The 23,246-nt window shown below is 41.0% G+C and overlaps 1 protein-coding gene across 1 annotated transcript in view; it reads left to right on the forward strand.

Moving 5' to 3' along the window:
* Positions 1 to 23,246, forward strand: part of WASF1 (WASP family member 1) — a 435,184-nt gene that overhangs the window by 301,124 nt on the left and 110,814 nt on the right. The window contains exon 3 of the mRNA XM_086927387.1: positions 4,391 to 4,525. Coding sequence (XP_086783513.1) covers positions 4,391 to 4,525 — 135 coding nt within the window. The remainder of the gene's footprint in view (positions 1 to 4,390; positions 4,526 to 23,246) is intronic.

Genomic DNA, 23,246 nt, shown 5'->3' on the forward strand with positions numbered 1-23,246 from the left:
GCATGGGACGACTCCTGGTGGCCGGAAGCCCTTGGAAAAGCACCCATCCCGACAGACCACGCACGGAACCTAGGCGTCATCCTGGATTCTTCACTCTCAATGAACAGACAAGTCAGCGCTGTATCCTCATCCTGCTTCAACATTCTTCGCATGCTCAGAAAAACATTTCGCTGGATCCCCACCGAAACAAGGAAAACAGTCACCCATGCTCTAGTCACGAGCCGACTGGACTACGGAAACACCCTCTACGCAGGTACTACCGCTAAACTCCAGAAGAAACTCCAACGAATCCAAAACGCCTCAGCCAGGATCATATTAGACATCCCGCGCAACGAACACATCTCCGGTCACCTGAAAGACCTCCACTGGCTACCCGTCAATAAGAGAATCACTTTCCGACTGCTAACTCACGCAGACAAATCACTCTACGACATCGGACCAGAATGCCTCAACTCACGACTGTCCTTCTACACCCCCTCCCGCCAACTACGTTCTTCCAACCAAGCCCTCGCCACTGTACCTCGCATCAACAGGACCACCATGGGAGGCAGATCCTTCTCATACCTGGCTGCTAAAACATGGAACTCACTCCCCGCTTACCTTCGCCTCACCCAGAACCACCCAGCATTTAGAAAACAACTTAAAACGTGGATATTTGACAAGTAATCCTCCTCCCCTTTCTAAGCGCCTTGAGACCCTCTGGGTAGGTAGTGCGCTATATAAATTCTCTGACTTGACTTGACTTGACTTGACCCAAGTATTCAGCCAGTCCCACAGGAATGCCCACTCCCCGGAGATTGTTTCTTTGGGACCTCCCTTCCATGTCTTCAGCGCGGGCCCTCAGTTGTCCCACCAGATGTTGCAGGGTGGCCAAACCTTCTTCACGTGATTTGACTACGTCTTCGGCCTCAGACACTCTGCCCTCCACCTCAGTGACTCTACGCGTAGTATTCCTGAGGTCTTGTCTTATTAGTGGGAGATCCACCTTGAGTTCCCCCACCTTACCCTCCAAAGTAACCTTGAGGTCTTGGATTGCATTTAGAAGAGACGAGGTATGTGGGTCACCTTCCTCTGGGGGGGCGTCACACACCACGGAGTCGAGGCGAGGACTTCCTAACTATAAATTACAGTCGCCTATTCCTCCCCACCCGTAAAAGAAAGTTCATGGAGCACTGACTCCTACCATTTCTAGCTTACTTTCAGAAATACTGACTGAGCTTACATGCTAACAATACTGACTGGGTACTGTATTTAATATCACTCTTTGTACATAGCACTCTTTGATTTTGCACCAATTGATGGCAACATAGTGAGCACTAAAGGGATCATCTTTAGTCCTGATGAAGAAGCCTTGATGCTTCGAAACATGTTGACTTGACCAGGAGTATCCGCACATTAAAACGCGGGTTATCTCCGAACTACCATTTTAACAGTATCAGCCTACGACCTATTAAATCCTTTAAGTCTATAAGGCCAGGTACCTTTTAACCCACTCACCTCATCCACCCCTGACCCTTTCTCTCACTACACATACATCACACATAGCGATACAATAACAGTGCTCCAGCGTAGTCGCTAGTCGTAGCACGCCCGTCCCGCAGCGGGGCGGGAAGACCCCTATGATGAAGCATGACACCAAGGGCCCTTTTGGTGTGTGAGGGGTATTTAAGCAAACACTGTGTATGCCCTACCAAGTTTGGGAACACTTTCCTTTGAACCTCTTTTGAGGTGGATCCTTTTGTTTTGAATTTATCTATTTGAGGAGGTCGTATCCACCCCAGTGCCCATGAGGGGCATTACCTCTTCACTCCCTAATCCTGTTTTTTTGTAGTCTATCTGAATACCAGCCTATCTTCACTCCCCCTTACCCGAGCAAGGGTATGGAGATGGACGGCACAATGCTGCTTCAGGAATACAGCGACCTTAACACAATCTTCAATGTCTGCAAATCTGAGTTCAGGCCAGCAAGGGATTACTAAAAGCCTTGGCTAAAGGCTGGTAAGATCTGCTGCCATCTTTGAATGCATAGAAGAACATAGCCATCATACTACTCAACTTTTAGCAATGTATCATATCGTGGACCCTTCCATCCTGCTGAGAAGAATCAAAGCATTGCTGGAAGTCATTGGCTAACCTTAGAATAGGCTCCATGTAGGGACTATAGATTTGTCAATGTGAATGGAGTGCCTTAGGGCTCATTATTTTCATGCCTGCGCCTGAACATCAACATTCGCCAACTGGCACAGCTTGTAAAGCCGTACCATGGAAACCTCCAGATATATACAGACAGCATCCAAATCCATTTCCAGCTAAAACAAACCAGGCTTGTGATTCAGGTCAGGTTTTCTCCTACGTGGACGAAGTATTCTTCTGAATTAAAGAGATTTCAATTTGCCTGAATGGTTGAAGACAGAAATCCTTATAATGTGATGTCTTGAATCCAACTCTCTCCTATAAAAGTGGCTCGGAAATCTAGAAGCACCACCGTACACAACTTTCAAATCAGGAATCTGGGAGTCCTTTTCACTTTCCTTCAGTCCCCCTGGTAAAGAGCAGTCAATAATTTCCACTTGCTGCTCCCTCTCCTCCGAAGAATCCTTTCGTTCCTCTGTAATGCCATTGAATGAGAGCTCTTGTAAGGGTCAGCTTGACTATTGCAACATCTCTTACATTAGGCTCTCAAGAAATTCCTTTCCAAGCTTCAAAAGCTCCAGAACTAAACGACCAGAATTCTTTTTTAATTTAGGGATTCTCACCAACACAAAACCAGCCTTCAAAGCTCTGCACTGGCATGATTACAGTTGAGTCCTTTGTACAATGCACTATGTGCAAGGTGTGTGTGTGTGTGACTCAGAGGCCAAGGATACTTGCAGAAACTGATGGTGCCCCATGTTCTTCAAAGGTCTGTGCATGAATCGGGATAGCTCTGTTTTTGTATACATAATTGGTCTGGCCTGGCACAACCAATGAGTTTGCAGAGCAGTGAGGATTGCGACAGTATACCTGATTTGTACTTCAGCACTAGGTTGTTTATTCAGTGTTCGAATAAGACAGGGGCACAGAATATAATATGCTCGAAGTTTACAGTGGGGGATATTGTGAAGTGTTTTATCTTTCGGATCAGCATTGTTTCAAGGGACCTCACCTAGGGCACGAAATGTTACACGTAAGTCGCGGTTGCGCACCTTTGTTCTGAACACATTTCTACAGCTCCATTCAGGACTCAGGCGCCATTACACCAACTACAGTGCCTTCAGATTTGTTGTAGGTTTTGATCTTTTTTAAAAAAAATGCTAGCTTATTCTTTCAATATAAAATTATAAAAGTGAGGGAAGTTTAAACACAGAGAAAGAGTTTCACCTTCAGAAACCTGACTGAGTTTCATCAAAAGCATCGGAGCTTTAATGGTGAGACCAACCAGAAAACCTCTAGGAACTATCATTAGGTCTAAGCCTGCCAGACAGTGTAGTAGTCTTGTTGCAAAAGACTTATTGGGGTCATGTCAATAGCTGACCTGAAAATGAACTCCGCCCATTGCTTTCCTTTGGCTTTTTGTTTTGTCACTCTTATTTACTTGCTTTCCCTTGATTGGTTTTATTTGTTTTTGCCTGTCCAACTAGTTTTTATCCCTCCATGGAGCACAGCGTGTTTAATGTCTCTCTGAGCGACTCCTTTTATCCTTCCACAATTCTCTGTTTGCTTTCCCTGAACCTCCATGTTGCTTTCCCCCACACTGCATGTTGCTTCCAACCCTGCCCTCCATGTAGTTTTCCCCCCTGCCCTCCTGTTGTATTCTTTCCTGCCCTCCCCTCTGAGCTGCTTCCCACACCTGCATTATTTCCCCCACTCTTGCTTTATCATTTATTTATTTACTTTTGTTTACTGGTCCAAGTCATATAGGAAAAGAAAAAGAAAAAAAAACGCCTGTGTAAATACGCAGATGTGTGCGTGCTCGGTGCGAGCATCTAAAAAAATAATGCAGCCGGCCTCCTAGACTTATGTTTGTTCCTGTTTTAGCCATGCTGTACATTATCAGGGATTATGTGCAACTTGTCTAAATCTATTGACAAAGCCAGTAGTCCCTAAGTCGAGACCGTTTGGCTTTGCCAGTGCTTGTTTTTAAATAGGATATCTTTTTTTCAATGTGTAGCCCTAAATGTTTGGTGGAAATGTGGGAGCTGTTACTGATGTTTGCTTGAAGAACCTCTCTCATCTGACCCATGGAATTGTATTTTTAAATCATAGGGTTAGTTTATGGTTGCTGCATTTATTTGTAGAACACATCCGCATGATTGGCCAAGTATATATTGTACATCACCAACCACACTGAGCTACTTCTCAAAAGAGTGCCATGACGCTATTTTCTTGTTTTGTTTTCCTTCTCGTTCAGGTAAATATGCTGAAGATATCTTCGGGGAGCTGTTCAACGAGGCGCACAGCTTTTCATTTCGGGTGAACTCTTTGCAAGAGCGCGTGGACCGGTTGTCTGTCAGTGTTACGCAGCTTGATCCAAAGGAAGAAGAGCGTAAGTCTTCATTGGTTGCTCAAGGATTTGTGCTCTGACTTTTGAATGGTTATTTGCAGAACATATACTGTGGAAACTATTAGCAACTTTATTCTACAGGAGAAGTGCATCCCGAGTAGAGTGATCCCACTTGGCAGGAGGGGCTATAAGTTACATATACAAGCATCATACATAGCTGAAGATTCTTTACAGCATGCAGAGTTTCACTTCCTCTTACCATTTTCATCAGGAACCTGGACATTGTTGGTGATGTTGCTTCATAACTTTGGCTAGACATACCCCTGCTAGCTACAGCTCACTTTAACCTCCTCACGTGGATCTTAAAGGCCATAGTGTAAACTTGTCCTACTTAGCTAGCAAAGTTAAATTTTTCTCTCCTACCAGGTCTTGCATCCTACCAGCTTATACCCTCTTCAACTCCAAACATTTCCCATCCACAACACCTATTTCAACACCAAATTACAAAATACAACTCAGAAAGATAATTACACAAAACACCACATACATCCAATCTACACCACACAAATCCACATCATGTGACAAAATTCCACTGCACACTAAATACATACACTCCATAATATATAGGTAAACACACTGCGATTTACAATGCCAATAGCTCTAACTGAAACAAATGCAAGACCTATTGCATTTCCAATGCTTGTTATGATTTGGTGTAAATCTGTTAAGTACTTGCAGAGGTATTAAACAAAAAAAAATTGTATATCTAGGGACGTGGCCCTCCCGCAGATCCATCGCAGTGTTTTGCGAATATACACTCCAACAGCAATGTCGTGATTGGCTGGCAGCAATCTGACAGGAAAGCTGCGACTGCAGTTTGCTTAAAATTTAAAGTACTGGATAGTTCCGAAGTTTAGGTGGAAGGCAGCTCCTGTAGAGAGACCCTCAATACCAGCGACACACTATAAATTATGCAAAAAAGAAGCCCTCCACCTAAACTTGGGAACAACCCAGAGTTCTTTACTTCTTTTTTGCCTAATGTATGCTTCACTCTATGCCTGCAGATAGGTTAAGATTTTACACACACAAAATCATAGAATAGTTACCTGAGCTAACTGAAACTTACCCCTGCAATGCACAGCTTATGATCTCACATATTACATCACTCATGACATGGTCAGTGACATAATTGATGATATCACTGATGACTTCATCCAGTAGTGTATAAGAGTTTCGTAAAAGGTTTTAAGACTTAAAGTCAAGATATATACTAAGGTACGGCAAAAGTTAAATTAGTATTCTTTCGGTACTAATAATTAATGATACTATTTCGAACATATTTCATGTGATCTATAATTCCGTTTTTAGAGTGGGTGTACTATTTATAAGTAAACTAGCCTTTACACTGACACATGTCCCCTTGCTGATGTATGTCTATGGTACTCAGGGTTTTGTTAAGTGCCATAATTGTATTGCCTGCCAGATGCCAAACCAACTACAGAAATCAGATTAGCTAACACCAAAAATATGGAAAATCAAAACTTTGATCACCTGCAAAAGCCAATTCACAGTTTATGTGATTGAATGTCCATGCCTCCTCAAATATGTAGGGATTACAATATGCGTACTCAAAAAGAGAATACTGGAACATGTTTGGGCCACAATTAACAAGGACAAAACCAATGCAGTGGCCAAACATATGGAGCAGCAACACGGAAGTGCTTGGAAAGTACTTAAATTCTATGGAGTAGAAACTGTGCCACAGAATGTTTGTGGCAGAAACAGGGAAAAAATATTGTGGCAAAAGGAATCCCGCCACATTCTGAATTTAAGAACATTAACACCCAATGGATTGAATCAGAGCGAAGAGCTTTATATCCATCTATAAAACATTCAATACTCACCTAAAAACCAAAAAACCAACACCAAAAAATGAATAACTTCCCGAATTTCATTTATAAGGAAAATAAAAAAAAAAGAGAAATCTTAAAGAAAGGAAAAAGAGCACTATCGCCATCAATATGAAATAAAAAATATCTAAAGGGTCCGGATGACTTAATGAAGGAAAAATTACTAAAAACTTGACCCACTGGAGGGACTTATTGAGATCAAGAAAATAAAACTGAGAATTGTTGAGAATTAAAAAAAAAAAATACTTTGAACATTATCCAGATTGATGGACCCACTAGAGAAAATATTTGTTTAGTGTTAATACTTCACTGTCACTGTTTTTATCATTTGTTTGTATACGTGCACAGAATAATTGTAATCAAGCAATGGCTCATGTGGACCACATCTCCCACAATGCTTAGGAGCGTAGACAAAAAATAGATGGGAAATGACATCAGTAATGTCAAAGTACTTGTACTGGTTTGTGTCAAACGCTATCTAGGATCGTGATCGAGGTCTTATGCTAAGACCAAAACGCAGCGTTCTGCTGCCTTTACCCTAACTATGAGCTAACAAAAATATAGAAAAATCGCAAAATACCTACGAGAGTGCGAATGGTTTGTCCTCCCCTGGAGGGAAGGATTAGAAAGCAGTCTGGCTCGAAACGCAGGATACCACACCGTTCGTGGGCACCAGCAAAACCCGACTAATTGAACCAAAGTCTGTAAGCATATACAGGGATGTCATAGTTACGAAATGGTATTAAAAAAAATCTTAGAAATTCACTGAAAACACCTGAGGTTAAAGGGACATTCTAGATAGGTTAAGATTTTACACACAGAAAACCATAGAATAGTTACCTGAGCTAACTGAAACCTCTATCCCCCACCCCCACAATGCACAGCTTATGACCTCACATATTACAGCACTCTTGACATGGTCAGTGACATGATTGATGACATCACTGATTATAAGTGTTTCAAAATCGATTTTAAGACTTGGATATATACTAAGGTACTGCAAAAGTTAAATTAGTATTCTTTCTGTACTACAAATTAATGATACTATTTCTAACATATTTAATCTGATCTATAATCCCATTTTTAAAGTGGGTGTACTATTTATTTGTAAAGTAGCCTCTACACTGATACATGTCCCCTGCTGATGTATGTGTACGGTACTGTTTTACGACAGTCTAAGCTGTTCATTGAGACTTCCCTCCACAGTGATGGTGTAGTAAAATGATTCCGAAGGCAAGAGAAGTAGTTTGAAGTCTTCTTTATTCAAGTACATGCAACACCCACAGGTATGTGCTGCTGCTCGACTCCAGGACTCCGGGCAACTGACTAATGTTGAGCGGAGTGCTAGAACCGAACGGAGCCATTAGAACCAGAATACAAAACATATCAAACATAACATGAAGTGTTCCCTCGTGCTGAGTACAGCACGAGGACAAGAGGAATATACTACAACTTCTCCCTCTTCACAACATTTCAAAGAAGAAACCAAAAGAATAAAAGCAAGTAATGAAAAACAAATGCATATCAACCTAAAACATAATCGTTAAACATGACAGGTAACTTCCTACATCGAACAGATGAACCAGAAGTTTGATGTAGAACCTCCCCGACAACCTCAGAATCAATGGAGGAGGGAGAGGAACTTGTCAGTGACTCTGTTTGATCAGAAAAAGAACTCAAGGAGGAGGGATCGGTAGAAATAGGCACATCTAACCAAAAAGACCAGTCACACTGATCAAATTGTTCTTTGGTTAAAATCAATAAAGAGCGTGCTTGCGAATTGGTCAAGTGGACTAAAGCTCTCTTATTCCACCATCCTCTACTGCCAAGTAAAGCAGAAGCTTTACTAACAGAAGTTACTTGGACTGGGGTAGAGAATTTGGAGAGACCTTTAGCAACTCTTCTTGGGTTTTTGATAAGAACCCAATCACCAATTTTTAAGTCAACTTAATTGAAACATTTACCCAAATCATGTTTGTCCTTCATGATAGTCTGCTTTTGTAAAACTCTATTAGACAAACTAACATCACAAGGTTCATTGACTTGGGTCTCAACATTCTTCTGAGACAACCACTTGGGGCACAACTTAGTATGAACATTCCTATTTCTTAACAAAGAAAAAGGAGACATACCAGTTGTACTATGAGGAGAAATATTATACGACCAAAACTTATCCTCAAGAAAATTCTTGACGTCATTGTGAGAGGAAATAGCTGTTTGAATAGCATCTTTGAGAAGTCTATTGGCTCGTTCAACCAAGCCGTTTGAAGTGGGTGAGTGAAGGGCCACTTTAAAATGAACCACATCATGTTCCAGTAAAAATGAGGTAAATTTTTCGGATATGAAATGGGAACCATTATCAGTAACTTCAACAGAGGGACAGCCTTCAATAATAAACAGTTTCTTTAAGAATTTGATGGCATTGGCAGAAGAGGGGGAGTCACAAAACATGTGATACAACCATTTCGAATGATAGTCAATTAGAACAATGACATATTTCATCTCATGAGGAAGGACATCGAATGGACCAGAAAAATCCAAACCGACCTTTTCCCATGGTTTATCCGGAAAAGGAACAGGATGAAGGGGGGTATTCATAAGTTTCCATTTCTTATCCGAAAGCAAGCATTCATTGCAAGAATCAATGAAAAATTTTACCTGAGACTCAATAGAAGGCCACCAATAATTGGATTTGATAAGTTGAGATGTTTTTGTGATGCCAAGATGGCCTTGATGTGCGAATCTAATGATATCAGGTCTGATATCTGAAGGAGGAACAAAAACATCATGTCTCATTATCAAATTTAACAAGGGAGAGTTCAGAAGAAATCATAGCAAACGCTTTTAACTCATTAGACAGTTTCCTATTCTCAGGCCAGCCTTTAGAAATATATTGTGCGACTAATTTTAAGTTATGATCATTCTCAAATGCTTTGGACCAAGATTCTTCCGTGATGCATGGACATAACTTTGTAGCATCAAGAGTGGCGACTACGCACTCGATGTCACCAATTTCCTGCAAACCAGATGAATCATTAAGCGACATGCAAGATAAGCAGTCAGCGCGAAAATTCTTGCCACCAGATATGTGCTTTATATTGAAGTGGAACTCATGTAACTTTGATAAGAGTCTGACAAGTCTTGAAGAAGCTCTCCCTAGGCCATCACCATTTAGAAGCCGAGTGAGGGGCTTGTGATCAGTAAATAAATCAAATTCTCGTCCCCATATATAATTTTTGAACTTCTCAATGGCCCATACGCAAGCCAAGGACTCTCGCTCAATAGTGCTATAGTGTGTTTCGAAATCCTTGAGTCTCCTGGAAGAAAAAGCAACTGTGTGTTCTTTCCCCGAGACCCACTGTCCTAAGACAGCGCCTAAGCCAGTCAAACTAGCGTCAACCATAATTAAACATTTAGCAGAATCTTGAAAAGGATGTAACGCAGGTGCTCCAACAATCATGTTCTTGATGTGAATAAAAGAGGCATCAATTTCTTCTGACCAAACAAATTTTGAACCTTTGCGAAGCAAAGAACGAAGAGGTTCAACAATTTGTGCATAGCCTTTGACAAAACGGGCATAATACTCTGCTAAACCAAGGAAGGAGCGAAGGGCATCCTTGTCTTTGGGAGGGGAGGCATGAGTAATAGCCTCAATAAGAGAGGACTTGGGTTTTATACCTTCGGGAGTTAAAGTATGACCTAAGTATTCCAAAGATTGAGAGCCAAACTTACATTTGTCAGCTCTGACCGTCATGCCAGATTCATTAAGTTTGCTCAAAACAGAAGTCAGATGTGACAAATGCGAATTCCAATCAGGAGAAAAAAACAAAATATCATCTTGGTAGGCCTGTACACCAGGAATAGACTCAAAAAGATGATCCATTATTTTTTGGAAAACACTAGCAGCACTAGCTAGCCCAAAGGGAAGTTTCAAATATTTGTAAACTCCAAATGGGGTCACAAATGGGGTAAGATCTTGGGAGGCCTCAGTGAGGGGAACCTGATGGTATGCCGAACGCAAATCAATTAAAGAAAAATATTTTGGACCACCCAGATTGGCCAGGAGATCATGAATTTTGGGAAGGGGATGGCAATCAACCAAAATATTTTTATTTAAAGTGCGTAAGTCGGCACATAGCCTGACCTCGCCATTCTTTTTGCGTACGATAACAATGGGCGAAACCCATTCAAAAGAGTCTGAAGGTGCGATGATACCATCATTTTTAAGAGAAGTGAGCACAGACTTAAGTTCATCCCTTGCGCTAATAGGGACTGGACGAACCTTATGAACTATGGGCTGAGCAGACGCTTTCATTTTGATCTCATGTCGAAAACCTTTGACAGTACCTGGTTGGTTAGAAAAAACTTTTGGAAATTTGTCCAAAATTTGTTTAATGTCAGACTCATGATCATTGACGAGAAGACATTCGGAAACAAAAGGTGGAGCAGGAGAGTAATCCTCAGGAGGATCACCTACTCTAATAGGATCATCAGAACCAGGCACTAAGTAGAGACCCATTTTGGCGAGATCTTGCCATCCAACAATATTGCGACCATTAATCGCAACATAAATTTTTGTAATAATAGATCTGCTAAAGCACTCTAGCCTATAGTTAAAATAACCAAGCATGATAATGTCAAATTCACCGAATGCTTTAGGACTGAGGTCGGATTCGATCAAAGAAATGGAGTTATTCCATTTTTCACGAAACAATACATCGTTCAAAATGGTTATTGGAGATCCAGAATCTGCCATTACCAAAATTTCAATGTCACCAAAGAGTGCAGAGCAGAATGGACCTTTAACTAATTTGGGAGCGTGAATGTAATTGCATTGAATAGAAACAACCATATCTTGAAATTCATCAATGCAATCATCCTTATCAGGACATACAATGTTATTAACAGAAGGTCTGGTTGTCTTTTTGACAGATCTGCATAGACCTTGAAAATGTCCTATTTTTTTGCATAAAAAACATCTTTTGCCAAGAGCAGGACAAGTAGGATTGTTACCAATATGAGACTTAGAACCGCACCTGTAACAAAAGGGGTTAGGTTTTTTAGGCAATTGTTTAAAAGACCTATTCACATTAACAACATTAACAGAATTAGAATTTTCAACTGAGGAAGAATGAAAAGGAATATGAGGTTGGTCTTTCTGAAGAGCATTAAACGTTGTTATGGACCTTTGAATGCTCTTAGCAATGTCAATGGTCTCTTGAAGTGTAGGCTTCTTACAACTCAACAGGCGTTGTTGAATCTTTTTGGAATAACAAGCGAAAACAAATTGATCCCGGATGTAGATGTCAGGGTTTGATACAAATTCGCAAGTGGATGCTAAAATTCTTAACTGGGCAATATACTCTTCAATAGATTCATCTTCATGTTGTCTTCTTTTAAAGAAGTTATGTCTCTCGAGCATTTCATTTGGTTCTTCACCATAATGTCTGGCTAAGCGAGACAAAGCTTCCTTATATTCATCCCAATGATCACCTGCATCACCAGAGGGAACAGGGGACCTCGGAAGATTTTCGAAGACATTCTGTGCAGCAACTCCTAAGCAACCATACAAAATAGCAACTTTTCTTTCAGGGGTGAACTTCACTGCGTCAATTGCAACAATATGATTAGCAAATGCTCTGACCCACTGACGCCAAGGAATAGTTGGTTTGCCAGGAAGTTGAAGAAAAGGTGGAGGTTGAGCAAATTGTTGAGAGGAAGCCAATAAAATAAGTTATTTCACAGTTTCAGCAAAATTTAAAAAAAATGTCAGAGAAAATAATTAAAATAATGACATGTGCCCAAGAAATGAAAAAGGATTAAACAAATTGAAATTTATGAACAAAACTGAGATGCAGGCAATGGTGTGCCTGTCACCGAAGGAAACACACTTTAAAATGAAGAAATCAATATTGTCACTTAAATGAATGTAAGTAGAATAACAATGAAAACGAAAAATACCAGTTGTGATGTTTTCAAAAGTCGATGAAATATCGGCAAAACGAAATGAAAATTGCGCAGTTAACAGACGATTTCACTGAGCCGATTCTGTGTGAGCGCGTAGCTGTGAGCGCGTAGCTAGGCAACCAAGTAAAATGGCCGCCCTACATGTACGTGTTGACGAGGTAACGTAGGGGACGTCAAACTGAACTGCGTCAAATGCACGTCAGTATGGGTGATGACGTGCGTGGAACACGGAGTACTCACGGGCTCACAGGCTCGAGACGAACCGTCTGGCAGATGTCGAAACGAAGGAAAAATCCTCAGGAAACAGGAAAAGTGCACGCCGAGGAGAGGACAGCCAGGCAGTTCGACGATGATTTTGAAGGTGAGCTGTCTGAAGGGAGCTGAGTCGGCAAGTTTTGAAAGTCAGCCGAGTATCTTCCTGGTGGGTGTCTTGAAGAGGTTCGGGACCCGCTCTTCGCCAAATGTAGTAAAATGATTCCGAAGGCAAGAGAAGTAGTTTGAAGTCTTCTTTATTCAAGTACATGCAACACCCACAGGTATGTGCTGCCGCTCGATTCCAGGACTCCGGGCAACTGACTAATGTTGAGCAGAGTGCTAGAACCGAACGGAGCCATTAGAACCAGAATACAAAACATAACAAACATAACATGAAGTGTTCCCTCGTGCTGAGTACAGCACGAGGACAAGAGGAATATACTACAGATGGCTGAGTATTGTTCTGTTTTATGACATAATGACCAGTTTACTTAGACCTTTCTCCTTGTGATGAATGGCTGTAGTAGAAAATGATCCTGTTCCTTATCTATGTCTCTATGGCGATGGCTCAGTGTAGTAGATGTGTACTTACCTCAATGCTCACACCTTTGTCCAGGATGAAGAATAATTGACTAATGGGTTGGGCTGTCTGCTAAGACCTTTCTACTGGTTGCATGGTGTAGTGATTTGTGTAAATCTGACATTTGCAGTAAAACGCCTTTCCAAGTTCAATAAGGGGGGTGGTGTGGTTTGCAATAGACTAGCTTATACGGTTAGACATATTACTTTGGTCATTCGTGTTTAGAGTAGTGGCTCAGAAGAGACAAGACTATCCACTGAGAACTGTCTCTTAGGTGATAAGTGAATGTGCTGTATGTCTCTCACCTGTGTCATCTTCATACTTTAAAGAAATCTAAATGGTATTTTATGAAGTATATTGAAGTTTACTTTGCTGGATGATGTCATTAGTTATGCCATTTGAGATGTCATCAGTGATGTCACTGACCATGCAATGAGTGATGTAATATGTGGAGTCACAAGCAGTGCATATGGGGCTGTAAGTTATAGTTAGTTCGGGTAACTATAACTGCTGAATTTCGAGGGTTTTGTGTGTGTAAAATCTGAACCTAACTATTTTGTAAATTGTGAATGTGTTGTTTGATCGCTGCAGTTCTGTTATTCAGAATAGACCTGAAAAAGGAGATATGTCCTGACAGTGGGCTGTAGAATGAGTAAAGAACTGTGTGTGCTTTTTAAAAAACTTTTGATCATCCTTCTCAAATCTCAATGGGAGTGGGAGAGGTTCTTCCAGAGTGTTGATTTCCAGTGTAGGCAGTTGGATGACCTGTAAATTCATCATAACCTTTCATAGGAACAGAAGCGGTTGGTACAGCTGGAAGACCATAGCAAGGCAGCCACATTCTTTTCTTTTTTTGTAAACTTCATTTACATAGCATTACAGACACATAGGTGGACAGGTAAGGCAACCATCTTCAAAATCCCCATAGGAACCCATCGAGCAATTACCCCCTCCAGCTAAGGATAAGAGGGACCCTGGGCAACCCCCGGGTTGTATGGACCACTGGCGCAATTCTACCCGCTTCGTCAGGCAGTCAGGTCCTGGATTGGATTTATGAACAATATAGTTTTAAATAGAAATGACTCGGACCAAAAAACAGTGGATCAATTTGAGTACAGGTGTGATGTGGCCATTGTGGCTAAGACCAAATGTAACGTGAGCAGCGTCGTTCTTGGCATCCCGGTATATATCAACTGCCAGTAAGAGGGCAGTTTTTGGGGGGGAGGGGGTGAGGGGGGAGGGAGCATAAGGGGAAGGACGCAGTCGTAGTCAGCGGAATATATTTTTGATGTTGTTGACATACAGGATTCCAAAGATTCCCAAGTTGCATGCTTTTGAAGCTGGCGTTGGTGGTGATCCCTTTGAATCCAGGCAGGATGAAAGGAAGAAGTGAGGGGGTCCACTCAGCGAATGAGAATACGCTGTTTCTTCAAACTTATCAGCTTCAACAATTTTTGCTTCCTGACATATTGTACTTCTTTAAAACAGTTTGTGATACATATACGTTACGTCTGCAGACTGGGTAGATCGATATATTGTCTGCATACTTGTGATAACCAATGTCTTCTTGAGCTCCTAGGATCAGAGTTGGGAGTCATCTCTACGTTGGTGGCCTCTTGAGAGGTGGTTGAGAGACGCCATGAATAGTTATAATGATAGATGTGAGGAAGTTGCTTATTTAACATTGATAGATCTAAGGAGTAGGGAAAAAAATAGACAAAGTGAGGATGGTGCTGTATATGCCAGTATGCAACAACATGAAGTCGAGTACAACTTTGTGGGTATGGTATTGAGAAATTAAAAGAGGTTACTTAATATCAAGGAGCAAGATTACATTACGTCTTAGTTGGTGCATTAATTACTCTTCTCTAATGTTCGAAAGTCGAGCCCTTTTAATGTTTCATATGTAGTTCTTCATATTGTCTCTTTTTTTATTTAATCCTGTGCCACATCGCCCCCATGTGGTCTGTCTCAACCCACATATATATTCAATTTCCATGTATTTAGATAGGTTTGGCGTGACAGCTTTTGTGTTTGGCCTATTGTTACCAATTATGTACAAGATGCATAGAGGGGCTTTGCCTCTACCCTAAGGAATATTTCTCTCATGCTGTGGCTCTTTAAGTATATCATTCCACCTCCTACGGTGTGATTGGATTGCAATGCATAAATGAATACTTTATCTCTTAAAAGTGCACTGAATCATCATACAATAAGTTATTTGTCTACACAGCATGCGGTTTACACTACAGTATGCGATTTTTATTGTTTCAGTCAAGATTCAAAGTTATGTCCTCTCTCTGGTATAGCCTCACTTTCTCAGTCTTACCTTTTTATTTCTTCGAATTCCTACCTCTTATTTCTGCCACCTATTTTAACCTCTTTCATCTGTTACATCTGGATTCTTTCTCCACCTTGTTATTATTATTCCTTTGTTTTTTCCTCTATGCATACCTTCTATATCTCCCTGTGAATTTTTTTCTTCCAGTGTTATTTTCTCCCTTTGTTTCCTTTCTCCCTAATCTTTCTCAACCAGTGTGTATGTTGACCCCTGTGGTCTGTTTTTCCCCAGTGTCCTCTTTTATTCGACCTTAAACACGGTTTGTGCTTTTGTTCCTGTTTTTCTTTCTTTTCTTTATTTTTTCCTATGCCCTCCATTACTTTAACTGACTCTTTTCTTCCCCCTGTCTTTTTTTTTGCCGGTGTCCTCTTTTTCGTTCCAGTGTCTTTTTCTCGCAGCATCTCATGCTTCATATTCCTCCAGTATGTTCTTTTTCTTCCTGTGTTCTCTTTTCCTTCCATTGTTATCTCATATTAGGTTATGTTATTTGTTAAAGCGATTTGTAGAGCGTCCGTGTACCCGGAGGTGTCTTGGTGCTAACTTTGCTCGTCTCTTAAATCAAAGAGAGGGGCTCTTTAAACCAAAGGGAATGTTGCTCCCAATGTACCGTTAAGTAAAATAGATTTTACCTTTAGTCTCGTTTAATGTAGAAGCCAATAGCGTCTCACTCCACTACTCGCATCCAACACACTTTTTATTTCGTTATCACACTATAAAGCACTTACAAAGAAGATCACAGATATATTTAAGTCTGTCACAGAATTTATTTATCATTAAAAAGAATACCTCTAGCACAAGAATACTTTAAAGTTACTCTCACAGGTAATTAAAAACAACTGCATAAATTAAAAACCGAATTATAAATGAACGGGAGAAAGTCTAGACAGTTAACTTTGTCTTTGTCTTGCAACAGTTCATTCGGATTATTTTGGTACAACAGAGGGTTCCCTGTCACCCCATTGCTGTTAGACCTTCCAAATTTAACACAAAATAGAGCGTCAACGCGTTTCAGTGGTGTTTATGCGATAAGACCACCTTCATTAGGACAACATTAATATATTTCTCCTTATAACTGGTGTCACCTAATACAAATAATAAAAACAAACAATCTTTTACCTTAAAAATAAAATCATTGTCTCACAAGGTTCATCGAACTACTTCAGTATGATCTAAACATACCTTTAAAATACATTCATTGGACATACGGTAAACCTGTATATATCAGACACAATATAGGCAATATTAATGCATGATTAAAAACAGATTTATGCCAAAATACATATTACTTCACATCCATATAGTCATGGCAATTACTAGTTATCTGTAGTTCTTTGTAAGTGCTCCACCATCCAATAAAATTACACACAACACAATCATTCATACTTTCAAACCATTAATCCAAAAACATCATTGTAATAACTCACCCGTGCAGCCGCACGTGTGTGAGTCCTCCCCGATAATTTGAGGGTATTTAGATATCACAGTTAAAAATCTGTGGAATGTAGCAGATATGCTATTAATGCCATCTATAATAATCATGGACAATCCTATTATATTATCCTCCTATAACATGATTTTTATACAAGAGGAAATACCTTTAGATAGATATATATTCTTTCATGTTAATCCCTTGATTGAAAGGTGAAAGGATCCGCTTTGGAGCCCACCCAGAAGTTAGAAGATGAATAAATCCACTTTAGGCCAACCCTGTGGGTCGACACATAAAAGCACCTAAGTATCATCCTACAATGCATTTGTTTTAACTTAAACTACAGTTACTCAACTTAAAAACAAAATTTGGGTCCTTGTACTACCTTGATCATTGTAACGTGGCAGATTATAATTATACCATCGGTTGAACTGTCTCTTTCCAATTAGGCAACCTTTTAAAGAAATGACCTCTATTATAATTTGTAATCCCTATTCAAGGAACACATATATCAAGAGACACAAAGTAGTCTCACAATGTCTCACCTTACTTCAGTGCCCGAACCCTGCATCTGATTATTATTATGGTTCTTAGGGACGGAGTGTCTTTAGATCGTGGCTGCATCCATCGTAATATATGTAAGAAAGAATTAAAGGAAAGGGATAATTACTCTCTATTTCAGCCCCTCATTTTTGGCTATATTGTTTTAACCATCAGTGTTCCTCCATTATTGTTTAATCACTGTAGGGTCCCTTCCAAGTACTCATATCTCCCTAAATTAGACTACCTTGGAACAAAAATTTAACCCAAAGGACAATTAAAGCGTTACGGGTGCTGACAAAAGTATACATCTATTCCGAAATTAGGTACCGTTAGGTGCCTCCTGTTGTCTAATATACAATGCACAACCCTGAACAGGCTCGCTGCCTTTGCACATCTTATATTATGTTTGTCAACGTCGGGCTACCATTATGTTGACGGCACTTAACTGCAAATACTCCCGTCTATTTAAAACCATCCGCTATGCAAATACTCCTGTCTATTTAAAACTATCCGCTATGCCCCGTCGGTTATGCTAAGAGTGTCCCGCTCACCTTTTGTTTCCAACGACCTGCTTACCGCGTGGTTGACTTATCTCGTGGTATATATCCCGACTAAACAAAAGAGTGAGCGACCGCCATGAGCATCTCTTTTAAAGTACGTGCTCGCTCGACGTACTCAGCCTCACAGCGCCTTGTCACGTGTGCTGAGATTTTGCTGGCAACTTTATTGAACCTCGCTATATAGCACAAACAACGATGTTATAATTCGTTGTGCCTCCACAGTCGGCTCAAGTCTCCTTCACTAAAAGACCTTCAGCCTTGATATTTACATTCCTTTGTGCTCACTTCACTTCACGCATCGTAGTTATTTAAAAAACTATACCATCAAGAAGCGATATAAAAAACATACAAACTCACCTCTACTCTCTCGGTTAGGATGTAAGTGTATCCTGACTAATATTAGAGACACATATATTATTTAAATACTCAATGGGTATTATAGCATATTGAGATAACAAAGAATGTTATTAACACCCTTTGTATCCCAAACAGTAGTGTGCTCTGTTAATCAAACATGCTATTAAAACAGTGGGCGGTATGTTTTTACTTAGGGGTCGAATATCTTAAAACAAACCCGCCAACGGAAGTGTCACACTTGTTGCAACAACCCATATGGACAGAACCCTAAAGCACTCTAAAGAAATAGCTATTAGTTAGAGTTTAGGTTTTTATTACAAATCCTACTTTATTTATTGACATGATCATTTAGTTCTTGTCGTATCTTGGGACATATAAAGATCACTATGACACAATCCTCATCCAATCTTCCTTGGTGTTTAATCTCTTATTGACAGTATCCAGGGTTGAAATGTACCATTGCTCTCTGTTCTTTCTTTTTGTTCCCACATTTCCACCTCTTCTTGAGCACGTAATCTTTTCAATAACATACCAAGAGAATTCTGTATGTTTATGATTCAATCTAACATAGTGATCAACCAGTGGGGCATTAGCTTTTTTGGTCTTTAAAGCTGACCTGTGTTCCAGAAGTCTCAACCTTAGTTCTCTTCCTGTCTCCCCCACTTATGCAAGTCCACAGGGGCATAATAATAGATATATTAAACTACTGCTCCTGAAATTATTGAGGCTTCTGGCTGTCATGATATAGTCATTATGGGTCAATGATTTTGTAACAAGGCAGTTTTCACATATTGAACAGTTCCCACATTTGTGGTTTCCTACTGCTTTTTCTCCTGTGATTGTACTTTGATCTTCATGAATACCTTCTCGATAGGTATGTACCAAATTTTCACGCAGATTGCATTGCGTCTTTAGGCAAAAATAGGTTTGGGAATTTTAATCTCATTGAATTCATTCAAGATATTCCAGTTAGAATTGATTGCATTCTTCAATCTGTTGCTAATGTTTGAAAACTGACTTACAAAAACGAATTTTGGGTCTGTTACTTTCTTATGTTGCTTAGCATTGGGGTCCGGATTTAACATGCTGTCCCTGTTAAAAAAAAACCGAGCCTGTTTGAGAGAATGTTTAATGAGTCTTTTGGGGTAACCCTTATCTTTCAATTTGTTGCTTAGGCATTCTGAATGTTTATAATAGTCTTCAACATTTGTACAGTTCCTCCTAAACCGGATGAACTGTCCAAATGGAATATTATCATGCTGTGACCGTGAATGATTGCTCTTGTAGTGTAGGAGGGTATTTTTGTCAGTGGACTTAGTGAACAGTTCCACTTCCAAAACTCCCTCCACATCTTTGATCAATATGTCCAAAAAATGAACCGCAACATTATGATAGGCTGCTGTAAATCTAAGATTAGAGTCGCCGAGATTCAGCCATTCGAGAAATTCTTCCAGAGTGCTGACCTCTCCTTCCCAAATAAAGAAAATGTCGTCAATGAAGCGGCGCCACATCTTGATGTTCTCAAAGAAGGGCGCCGCCTCATTGAAGACATGCTTCTCCTCAAACTTGGCCACATACAAACATGCCAAGCTGGGAGCACAGGTTGTTCCCATGCTGGTGCCCTTACATTGAAGAAATAGTTCATCTTTAAATAAAAACATATTGTTTTTAAGTACTAGAGAGATGCATTGCAATTTGAACTCATTATTAGCACCTCCCAAATCCTGGCTATCCAAAATGTCACTAATAACCTAGATTGTGTCATCTTGAGGTATGTTCGTGTACAACACCTCTATGTCGAGGGTTACTACAATCTGATTTAATGAATTGAAAGGAGTACCCTTGATCATAGAGATAATGTGTGCCGAGTCACGACCATAAGATTTCTGTTGTAGGACTAATGGTTTGAGAAATGTGTCTGCATATTGGCTCAAGGGTTCAAGGAGTGAACCTATACAACTCACTATAGGTCTCATGGGTGGGTCATGTTCATTTTTATGTGTCTTCAAAGACCATATATTGCGGGAATTGTAGCATTTTTGTTATTTAGAAATGTATGTTCCGCTTGACAAATCCACCCATTTTCCAGGGCGGTTTTGGTGATATTAGCAACTTGATTACTTAGTTTTTCCAATTTTGACACCTGTATTCTGGAATAATGCTCTTTGACTTCCTGTAACTGCAACATTTTTTAGTCTTTCGTATTAAAAATGAGAACCCCTCCCCCCTTATCTGCGGGCTTAATTGTGAGCTGCAGATTGTTCTTTAGGTTCATCATAGCTTTTCTATGTTCTTTTGACATATTATTCTCATCAGGGTGCGCTTAACTAATAATCTGTCTAACTTTAGATTCAACAACCTTTTAAAAAATGTCCACATTTTTAAACACCTGTGTGATAGCCGGTGTGAATGTGGATTTCTCACGGAGACCTGAAATGTTCACTGTTTGGGTGTATTCCTTATCCTCAAAGAATCTATTAACTCTTATTTTTCAAAAAAGGTTTTAAGGTCTTTTTCCAACGTGAATTTATTTACGCTAGCAGTGGGTGCAAACATGAACCCCCTTTCTAGGACTTCTAGGTCTACTAAACTAAGGGCATATGATGTTATGTTATGTTATGTTATAGTGATTTGTATAGCGCGCGGCTGCCCCAGCCAAGGGGCGTCCCGGCGCTGCGAGAAGACTAATTGCAGAGAGTTAGAGGAGCAGAGGAATGGAAGCAATTATTGAAAGAGATGAGTTTTGATGGCCTTTCTGAAGGCCAAAAGGTCCTGCATACCACGGAAAGATTCCGGAAGACTGTTCCATAGCTTAGCAGCTAGGAAGCTAAAGGATCGGCCGCCTACTCTGGCCAGTCTGGTGCGAGGGATGATCGCGAGATGTTATCCCTCTGAGCGAAGCGACCTCCTAGGAATGTACTCTGACAGGAGGGGGCACAGCATTGGGGGAGAGGTGGTTTTAAGGATTTTAAAGGCTAAACACAGTGCCTTAAACTGGATCCTTTTACCCACCGGGAGCCAGTGCAACTTTTCAAGGCTCCGGCCACCGAGGAGTGGCGAGGGAGACCTACCAGCGCCCTGGCAGCCGCATTCTGGACTCTCTGCAATCTGGTGGTTTCGGCAAGGTTCGCCCCCAGTAAAAGAGAACTGGCATAGTCCAGTCTTGAAAGGATGGTCGCCTGAACAATTAACTGGCGGGTGCGGCAGTCGAAGAACCTCAAAATAGGTCTGAGGTTACGTAAAATGCCGAAGCAAGTGGCAGCCACCTTTTTAGTATGGTGAGTGAACTTCAGTGCCGAGTTCACCCAGACTCCCAGATTTTTAACGCATTCCTTTGGCTTAGGAGGTTGGCCCAAGACATCAGGCCACCAGCTATCTCCCCAGGACGCGATGTTTTTCCCCAGGAGCAGTATCTCTGTTTTCCCCGCGTTAAGTTGGAGGAAATTCGCCGTCATCCATTTGGTGATGTCAGTAAGTGTCTGTTTGAAGTGATGAGCCTCCAGACCACTGTTGTCATTTAGAGCCACCACCAGCTGGGTGTTGTCAGCGTAGGACACCAATGCTAGTCCGCTCCTTCTAGCCACCTCTGCAAGAGGGCGGACATAGACATTGAACAGGGTGGGGCTCAGGGAAGAACCTTGCGGCACTCCCTGTCCAATGTTATGCTCCTTAGAGATGTAAGGGGGGGTGGAGACTCTGAAAGACCTGTTGGAAAGGAAGCCTCTAAACCATCCCAGGGCTGTCCCTGTAATTCCAATTTCCTCCAGTCTCGTCAGAAGGACCTCGTATGACACCGTATCGAAGGCAGCACTGAGGTCCAACAGGACCAGTGCTGCCGTTCCGCCGGTGTCAAGGATGGTACGGAGGTCCTCTGTGACACTGAGCAAGGCTCTAAACCCGTGTTGGGAGTCATCCAGAATATTGTTGGTAAGAAGGAAGTTGGTCAGAATGTTGTTAACGTGTGCCTCGATGATTTTGGCTGGCCAGGGAAGCAGGGAGATGGGCCTAAATTTTTCAGGAAGCGTGGGGTCTAAGGTGGTTTTTTTTAAGATGGGGGATACCCATGCCTGCTTCCATTTGGAAGGAATTCTGGCGGTAGAGAGAGACAGGTTAATAATATCTCGTATATGTTCTGTGATAAGTTTGTGAGCTTCACAGAAAGTCTCCAGTTTTAGGGATCCGCCGGGGAACCAGATTTAATTTTTCTACAAATTTTTTGAAAACTCTCTCGCTCAAGTGTAGGAAGGGAGGAGAGAGAAGGTCTGGTGGGGTCCAGAGTAACCGAAAACTGCGGATGGTTTGGAAAGGTGTCATAAATTTTCCTAATCATATTGGTGAAAAAATTAGCCATATTGTTGCAAAGGTCAGGGGAGGTAGTGGCAGTGATAACAGTTTTTTTCGCAGTAAGGTCTTTCAAGATTTTAAAAACAGATTTAGAGGTGTTGGAGCAACTGTTGATTTCATTGGCATAGTATGCCGCTCTTGTTCTGCACACCTTTCGGTGATAGGTTTTCTGGAGTAGGACATAATTCTGTTTGAGATTGGCATCGTAATTTTTTCTCCAACCCCTCTCCGCCTTTTTGCATTCCTTTTTCAAAATGGTTAGTTCAGAATTGTACCAGGGTCTAGCCGTATGGGTGCGGGCCTTGATCCATCTAGCAGGGATCAGGGTATCTAGTGTCTGGGTGATCCAGAGGCAAAACTGGTCATACCCTACGTCCAGGTCCTCACTTGAGGGAGGGGGATTTAACACCAGGAGGTTATGCAAGTCTTCTAAGCGAAGCTTTCTCCATGGACGTTTTTGAACTAGCGGAGTGGGCA

The sequence above is a fragment of the Lissotriton vulgaris genome, chromosome 6 (assembly GCF_964263255.1).
Source record: "Lissotriton vulgaris chromosome 6, aLisVul1.2, whole genome shotgun sequence".
NCBI classification, from domain to species: Eukaryota; Metazoa; Chordata; class Amphibia; order Caudata; family Salamandridae; genus Lissotriton; species Lissotriton vulgaris.